General features: G+C 30.3%; 3 protein-coding genes across 3 annotated transcripts; all 3 read left to right on the top strand.

Moving 5' to 3' along the window:
• Nucleotides 1–3,013: 3,013 nt before the first annotated feature.
• Nucleotides 3,014–3,703, top strand: LOC18054291 (aspartic proteinase nepenthesin-1). The gene has a single exon (XM_024177845.1). The coding sequence runs from the start codon at nucleotides 3,014–3,016 to the stop codon at nucleotides 3,701–3,703; it is 690 nt and encodes a 229-aa protein (XP_024033613.1).
• Nucleotides 3,704–3,781: 78 nt separating this feature from the next.
• On the top strand, nucleotides 3,782–4,363 carry LOC112095735 (aspartic proteinase nepenthesin-1-like). Its single transcript, XM_024177844.1, has one exon. The coding sequence runs from the start codon at nucleotides 3,782–3,784 to the stop codon at nucleotides 4,361–4,363; it is 582 nt and encodes a 193-aa protein (XP_024033612.1).
• A 1,713-nt stretch (nucleotides 4,364–6,076) lies between these two features.
• On the top strand, nucleotides 6,077–7,549 carry LOC18054290 (aspartic proteinase nepenthesin-1). The gene has a single exon (XM_006452155.2). The coding sequence runs from the start codon at nucleotides 6,089–6,091 to the stop codon at nucleotides 7,457–7,459; it is 1,371 nt and encodes a 456-aa protein (XP_006452218.2). The 5' UTR covers nucleotides 6,077–6,088; the 3' UTR covers nucleotides 7,460–7,549.
• Nucleotides 7,550–8,640: the final 1,091 nt, after the last annotated feature.

The raw sequence follows: 8,640 nt of genomic DNA, 5'->3' as shown, positions 1-8,640 counted from the left end.
GGAATTTGAATGAATTGCATTGCCTTTAATGTGTTTATTTTGTCTTGAAATCAGAATAAGCCTAAATTAGATTGTTATAAATTACTAAAAAATCCTTAATAATAATGATAATAATATTCACTAAAATAATAAAATTAATAAATTTTAATAATAATAATAATAAAATTAATAATGATAATATTAATAATAATAACATTTAAATAATAAATTTAATATATTCTAATAATAATAATAATAACATTTAAATAATAATAATAATAAATGAAATTAAATAAATAAATTGAAATAAAATAATATTAAAATAATAATGATGACATTATTATTATTATTATTATTATTATTATTATGTTAATAAAACTAATAACGATAATTAAAATAATTAAGTATATTTTATTAATAATAATAATAATGACATTATTGACAATACAAATAATTAATAATTAATAAATTTTAAATAATATTAATATTAATGTCATTAATGACAGTAATAATAACAATTAAAATAATAAAATTAATAACTTTTAATAATAATAATAATAATTTTATTATTATTATATTAATGTTATTTAAAATATTTTATTTTAATTATTATTATAATTATTATTATAATTATTATTATAAAAATAAAGGACCTAGTTGCAAATAATACAAACTTTTGGGTATTTTTCATAAATTTTGTAGGGACCAAAATGCAAACATGACAAAATTTGATTGAAGGCAATTTGGGAATAATAAAATTTCAATGGAGATAAAATGAAAAATCTAGGGAATGGGAGATTGAATCTCCCGTTTCCCATTCCCAAATTTAGGTGGGGTCTACGATTGCGATTCCGATTCCTGCCTCTATTTTGCGAAGTAAATATTGTCAATGACTCAAATTCCGGATTCCGATTTCTTAATCCGTGAAGTAACCACTTCCTAAGGTTTAATTCTATTGGTTAGTCGATAGGCTTTCTAAGACTTCGGTAATTAGTACAAAAAATGAAGTAATACTTGTATACAAGAAAAAAATGTATATAAAAAAGGGTAAAAGCTTGTTTAGTCCCTATATTATGAGGTTAGTGTCCATTTAGTCCCTGTATTTTTAAAAACACCTCAAAACATCCCTGCTACTAAATATTGACACTTATGCCATTATTTTTTATTATTTTTAACTTGCTTTTACAATATTACATTTTTACAATAATGTTTCTTTTTTGGATATTAATAAAAAATTAAATTATCAAATTAAACTCAAAAATAAAATAAAAACAAAAAAGGTATATATTAATTTTTGTGGAAGCTCACGTATGTCTAAAAAATTAATATCGTAAAAAATTACATTATCAATTTTTTAGAAAAATTAATATTTTAACTCAAGAGTGTGTTCCACAAAAATTAATATATATTATTTTATTTTTTGGTGTTAAACTGGTAATTTATTTTTTTCTTTTTAATAATGTCTAAAAAAATTATTATAATAGGGTTATTTTTTTCTTTTTAATAATGTCTAAAAAATTATTATAATAGGGCAATATTATAAAAATAAGTTAAAAGGAACAAAAGATAATGGCAAAAGTGTCAATAATTTAATGGTAGGGATGATTTGAGGTATTTTTAAAAATATAGGGACTAAACGGGCACTAACTTCAAAATATAGGGACTAAACGAGCTTTTATCCTATAAAAAATTAATGACAAGTTGCTAATTTTGATCTTAAATCGAAGTTCCCATATGCTTATTTGGAAGGACGACAACTAATGGGTGAGCACATTTTAACATCTAGTGGGAGGTTATTACATTTATCTGTCAAATACAAGAAACTATTTTAATGGTAAAAAGAAATAAAATCATTCTAAAATAAAGATCGAGAAGTACGATGCAGGTCCCATAATGAGAAATTTAATTTGCTAAAACAGTAAGTGTTCATCGAAGTTGCAAATTTATGACAGCTAAGAAAAGACAATTTGTCTTTATATTATTGTTGATCAACAATTATATGAACATCTCAGTTGAAAAATGCTGGCTCATAACATAAATTGACGGGGTTAGTAGTACTTCCACAAAGTTTTCTTAATAAATTTGGGGTTAGTTTCGTGATGTTGTAGATTTTAAAATAATCTATATTAGTTGTGCTATAAAAATAATTAATTGTGAAGAGAATCAGTTAAACATTTGGTAAAATTTAATTTTAAAAGTAGTGTGAGTTTTAAAAATAGTATCATACCGTTGATCTGCTATAAAAATGTAAATGACTAAAATGGATTAATGTAGAATAAAATTTGTTTACACATTTATATACATGTGTATATAACATTTGATATTGTGTATATACAATAATTGATAATTAAATAATTTTTTATTTTATTATCTCAATGTAATTAACAATAATAATAATTTTTTAAAAAATTTAATGATTCTATTTTCTAATTAAATAAGGATAGGATAATTATGAATTTTTATAATATATGTGAGGATATAAATGAAATTATATTAAATATAAAATTGATTTTCAAAACAGATTTTAAAAAGCTACTACTTTTCTACTTTAAAATGGGGTGATTTTGTTAAAAATAAATTTAAATAAAAAAATTACCAAACACCAAAATTAATTTTTTAATTTTTAAAATTACTTTTGAAACTCTAAAAAGTGATTTTAAACACTTCCCTGAGGTGCATCCAAAATTTATCCGCGCCAAAATGTTTATTCACACTAACATTTGGGTTTGGGCCCTGGGGCCACAAAATTATTACGAGCAAATGTTAGATTTTCTGTTGTCAAATTTGATAGAAATGTTTTTAGAAGAGTGTTGTTATTCATATATAATAAATGCACCATACGTAAGATAATAATGTAAGATATTAAAGTGCTTCTCCTAAACAAGCATATTTGATTATATTATTAATGCAAAAATTAATGCAGACTTTGGACTACCTTTACACACGTCTCAGCTCATTGGATTCTTTAGATAGTACTTAAAGATTGGTAGTGCTAATCAACCTTGCTCATACCTATCATACTATCTTCAAGAAAATGGCTCATCTTCAAGCTTTTTCAGTAGCTTGGCACATTTCTTATGTCACAGTGCTTATGTTACTCCATTCCCCATCTTCAAAAGCCACAGGATTTAGCCTTAAACTCATACCCCTATTTTCCCCAGAATCGCCTTTGTATCCTGGAAACCTCACCCAATTTGAAAGAATTCACAAAATATTTGAAATCTCCAAAGCAAGGGCTAACTATTTAACATCGATGTCCAAGCCAGATGCATTTTTAAATCCTGAAGACATCTATCTTCGAGTGCATGAAAAGAACTACTTCTACACTGTGGATGTACTCTTCGGAACACCAAGCAAATCAGAGTTTTTGCTTTTCGACACCGGCAGCTACCTCATTTGGACTCAATGCCTGCCTTGTGTAAATTGCTTTAACCAATCAGCTCCAATATTCAATCCAAATGCTTCCTCTACTTACAAAAGGATCCCTTGCGATGATCCCATTTGTCGTAGACCGCCATTTCGATGTGAAAATGGACAGTGTGTCCACCGAATAAATTACGCTGGTGGAGCCTCAGCTTCTGGTCTTGTCTCTACTGAGACCTTCACATTTCATCTAAAAAACAAGCTCGTTTGTGTCCCTGGTGTGATCTTTGGCTGCTCAAATGACAATCGAGATTTTTCTTTCGACGGTAATATTGCCGGCATCTTGGGGTTCAGCGTGTGACCTTTTTCATTACTAGGCCAATTGAAGAGCACGGCTCAAGGCCTTTTCTCCTATTGCTTGGTGTATGCTTATCGCGAAATGGAGGCTACAAGCATCCTGAGGTTTGGCAAAGATGCAAATATTCAGAGGAAGGATATGAAAACAATTCGAATGTTTGTCGATAGATCGAGCCATTACTACCTAAGTTTACAAGACATTAGTGTTGCTGACCATCGCATTGGATTTGCACCTGGAACTTTTGCTCTTCGCAGAAATGGAACCGGGGGTTGTATGATTGACACTGGGGCTATAGCCACTTTCATCCAAAGGGGTCCTTATGAGGTTGTTATGAGACATTTTGATGAACATTTTACGTCATTTGGCCGCCAAAGAATGCATAACGCATCTGAAGATTGGGAGTATTGTTACAGATATGACTCGAGATTTCGTGCATATGCATCGATGACCTTTCATTTTGATAGAGCTGATTTTAAAGTTGAACCCACTTATATGTATTTTATTTTCCAAAATGAAGGGTACTTTTGTGTGGCAATATCATTCTCTGACAGAAACAGTGTAGTGGGAGCATGGCAGCAACAAGACACAAGATTTGTTTATGATCTTAATACGGGCACAATTCGATTTGCGCCTGAAAATTGTGCAAATGATCACTTCTTGTGAAATTCATGAATTCATCTCATCATCTTTTCTTCTTCGGTGGTGTGATGTCTTGATCATCATTGTAAGGCGAATTGGATGGTAAATAAATTATTATTATTATTATTATTATTATTATTATTATTATTATTATTATTATTTACATTGATCAAAATCTTTGCTTTCTTTCTTTCATCAAATAATGGAAGTTTTACTTAATAATTCCCCAATTAAGCACGCTAGATTCGGAGCAGCGTATCCTATTAGTAAGCTCTGCGGTATGGGCCTCGATCCTACACAAATACTTCTCAAATCAGACAAGACCCTACATTCTACCCTTCGGAGAGTCTACACAAGATTAGCTTCAATCTTGCACAAATATAAATTTCTAAAAAAAAAAAAAAATTCTTGCACAAATATACAAATGTCGTCGTATGAATCATGCCTTAACATTTTTTTATATATATATTTTTTGTATTCATCACACATAACAATTCACGTACAATAGAGTGATAGAAAAATTGTTTTCTATACTTTTCAAAGTCTTTTTATTTTTAGTTAGTTTATTTCTAAAATTAGTTTCTCAATTAAAATACATGTTCAAAGTATGTTTAGGTGTAAATAGCCCAACCCTATTGGGGTTTGTCATCATTGTCTTCATGAATAACATTACTAAAGAGCTCCATATCTTTTTGCTAATTTTTGTCATTCTTGATTATTATAGCAGCTAATAGTGATCTTATTATTTATTACTGTAGCCCATACATGAGTTTACTAGACTAACTAATTAATGTTTTTCTTTTGTGTGTGGGTACACACACAATTATTTTCAGGTGCAGACGTCTTATTTTTGTAATGCGGACACCCTATTAAATTGTGTCATTTAATAGCATGTCTGCACTAATTCAATTAAATTGTATGGTTTAACTGCGTGTCTATATGAAAAAAATGAGGGTGCCTGCACTAGAAAATGACTGTGTGTGTATGTGTGTGTGTGTGTTTGTATGGTAGAATAAGTATGCTATTATGTAATATTAGAACAACAATTTAAATTGAAAGTCGATTTTATCTTGTTTCTAAGATGATCCAGCTCAGTAATGTAGCAAATTAGTATCTTAATTACTATTTAGTCATTCATAGGTTAGAGTCAGAAACTCAATTCTACCACCTTTAAGAAAATTGCTCTGCTTTCTTCTTCTAGTTTTCTTGTTTCATAATGCTCTTTGTCTCATTTCATATTACTTCTTCAAGATGAAGCTATCTTGATGATTTAAGAAAGATAAAATCATTCTGAAATAAATACAAATACGATATAGATACCAAAGAGAGAAGTAATTTGTTAGAAAGGGTAAGTGTTAACCAAAGCAGAGTGCAAATTGATGACAGCTAAGACTACAAAATTATTCAATTTTACTATTATCAATTTAATAAAAACAAGGAATGGCCCTGTAAATGTATCAATTTTAGAAATGCCTAAAATTACTACATTAATTAGGCAGTTTTTATTTCTTTGCTAGGCTATCTTTTGAAATGTGCGGATGCTTTCACACGGATCAATAGTGAGTACTGATGAGATGAAAACTTCTTAGATCGTATTGGGCAGGAATTATGATGTCTAATTACAGTCATTACCACATTAGAAGCTAAATTTTTTCTCACCCATGTGAGCGAGCTTCGAAGTCCACAATCTGAACCTATTGTTCTACCTATGTTGTATATATATATACATGTGCTTTACATCTTTTCAACATGTATAAACGTTACCACACCTTCAAGAAAATGGCCCATGTTCAAGCTCTTCCATTAGCTGCTTTCTTTTCTTATTTCTCAGTGCTCTTTTTAACTCATTTCACTTCTTCAGAATCAACAGGATTCAGCCTAAAACTCATACCCATTTTTTCTCCCGAATCTCCTTTGTATCCTGGAAATCTCTCCCAATCAGAAAGAATTCATAAAATGTTCGAGATCTCAAAAGCAAGGGCTAATTATATGGCGTCAATGTCAAAACCAAATGCTTTTCAAGAGCTTGAAGATATCCATCTTCCTATGGCCAAACAAGATTTATTCTACTCTGTGGAAGTAAACACTGGTACCCCAATGAAGCCACAACACTTACTTTTCGACACAGCCAGTAGTCTTGTTTGGACGCAGTGCCAACCCTGCATCCGTTGCTTCGATCAAACGACTCCAATATTTGATCCGAGGGCTTCAACCACTTATTCAGAGATTCCTTGCGATGACCCTCTTTGTCGCAGCCCATTCAAGTGTCAAAACGGCAAATGCGTATACACAAGACGGTATCATGTTGGAGACGTTACGCGAGGACTCGCCTCCAGGGAGACCTTCGCATTCCCTGTCCGCAATGGATTCACTTTTGTCCCTCGCCTGGCCTTTGGCTGCTCAAACGACAACTCCGGTTTCGCTTTCGGCGGAAAGATTTCAGGAATTTTGGGATTCAATGCTTCACCGCTTTCATTAAGCAGCCAACTGAGAAACAGGATTCAAGGCCTTTTCTCTTACTGTTTGGTCCGCGAAATGGAGGCCACCAGTGTCATAAAATTTGGTCGCGATGCTGATGTACGGAGGAGAGATCTTGAAACTACCCCAATCTTGCTCTCAGACTTAAGACCTCATTTTTATTTGCACTTGCTAGAGATTAGTATTGGACGTCACATAGTTAGATTTCCACCAGGAGCTTTCGATATCATGAGAGATGGAACCGGGGGTTTTATCATAGACACCGGGACACCAGTCACTTTTATCCGAAATGGTCCTTATCAGACTCTCATGCAACGCTATGATCAAATCTTGAGATCATTAGGCCGTCAAAGAATACCGTACAATGCATCTCAAGAATTTGACTATTGTTATAGGTATGATTCGAGTTTTAAGGCTTATCCATCGATGACATTTCATCTCCAAGAAGCGGATTATATAGTACAGCCTGAAAATATGTACTTCATTGAACCAGATCGAGGTCGTTTCTGTGTGGCAATTCAAGACGACCCGAAATATAGTATACTGGGAGCATGGCAGCAGCAGAATATGCTAATCATTTATGATCTGAACGTGCCTGCGCTTCGATTTGGATCTGAAAATTGTGCAAATGGGCGCCAGTGAAATTCACTAATCCTCTTTAATCAGCTGTTATATTTGGTGTAATAAATTGAATAATGATGAATAAACTCTGCTTCATATATATTTCACTTATATTTATCTTTGCTTATCTTTAAAGTTTAAGATGGCCATAGCTATGCATACGAAATTTTGAATATGATCTCAATAGGCATGCACTCCAGTTGATTTGCGCATGAAAATTGTTTTAGATACTGTTAGAGACAAAAAGTTCAATGGATTATTGGGGATGGTATCACTGTTGATTTTTGGTGTTCTAAATGGCCATATGATATTATTTTATCTCCTCACGAAATCCACTGATTCCTTACTGTTATTATGATTTTATGGAGGCCGATACTTTGCAGAAAATAACAAAATAAAATAAAAAAAATCTTGCAAAGGTCTTATGACATTTATGTATATATTTTTGGGTTAAATAATATTTTCGAAACAACTGTTTAATCATGTATTCACGGGAAAAAAAATTGCTTGTCATGAAAATTGATTAAAAAAAATAAATTAAAAAATATTTGTTAAAGAGTGATGCTATGCTTTCTTAGCTGAAATACATAATTTATAACTCAACTAATGTGTCACTAATTTCACTATTTAGATGAGAAACAATAAGATTTAATAACTAACTATTACTTAAGCCAATTAAATAGAAACACATCAATTGCTACATCAATTTAAATACAAACTAAGTATCTTAATTAATTAAGTATAATATTATTATTTTTAAAAATGAGTATTGTTAGAGAACTTAGTGAGTTCAAATAAGTGAACCATTAGTTATTAGTTATTTTCCAATTTTTTAAAAAAATAAAAGCTATTTATCTTAGAAGATGATGTAGTAAAATAATTAAGTATTAATAAGTGGAAAAGAGTCACAGTTTTTTTTTTTTTTTAATTTTGTCTATCATACAAATATAATAGTCTAACCTTCTACCATTTATAACATACGAAAGAAATCAATAAAACTTAGAAAGTACTTTTGTTCACAGTCTACATCAATATTCTTATGTTTAATTTTTATTAGATATATAGTTTTTATTTCCTCTCCAAATTTTTTATACTGTTTAAAAATTTTAAGAAAATAAATAATTTCAAATAATATTGAAATATTGGAAGAAATTAACATGTTTCTTCAATTGATTATATGGAGCGCTTAAATACTTTTATGT

The sequence above is a fragment of the Citrus clementina genome, unplaced genomic scaffold, assembly GCF_000493195.1.
Source record: "Citrus clementina cultivar Clemenules unplaced genomic scaffold, Citrus_clementina_v1.0 scaffold_1, whole genome shotgun sequence".
In the NCBI taxonomy this organism is placed as follows: Eukaryota; Viridiplantae; Streptophyta; class Magnoliopsida; order Sapindales; family Rutaceae; genus Citrus; species Citrus x clementina.
This window is presented reverse-complemented; position numbering and strand designations above follow the sequence as displayed.

Coding starts and splice junctions, on each gene's coding strand:
- LOC112095735 (XM_024177844.1), top strand. CDS start 3,782: ATGGAGGCTACAAGCATCCTGAGGTTTGGCAAAGATGCAAATATTCAG.
- LOC18054290 (XM_006452155.2), top strand. CDS start 6,089: ATGTATAAACGTTACCACACCTTCAAGAAAATGGCCCATGTTCAAGCT.
- LOC18054291 (XM_024177845.1), top strand. CDS start 3,014: ATGGCTCATCTTCAAGCTTTTTCAGTAGCTTGGCACATTTCTTATGTC.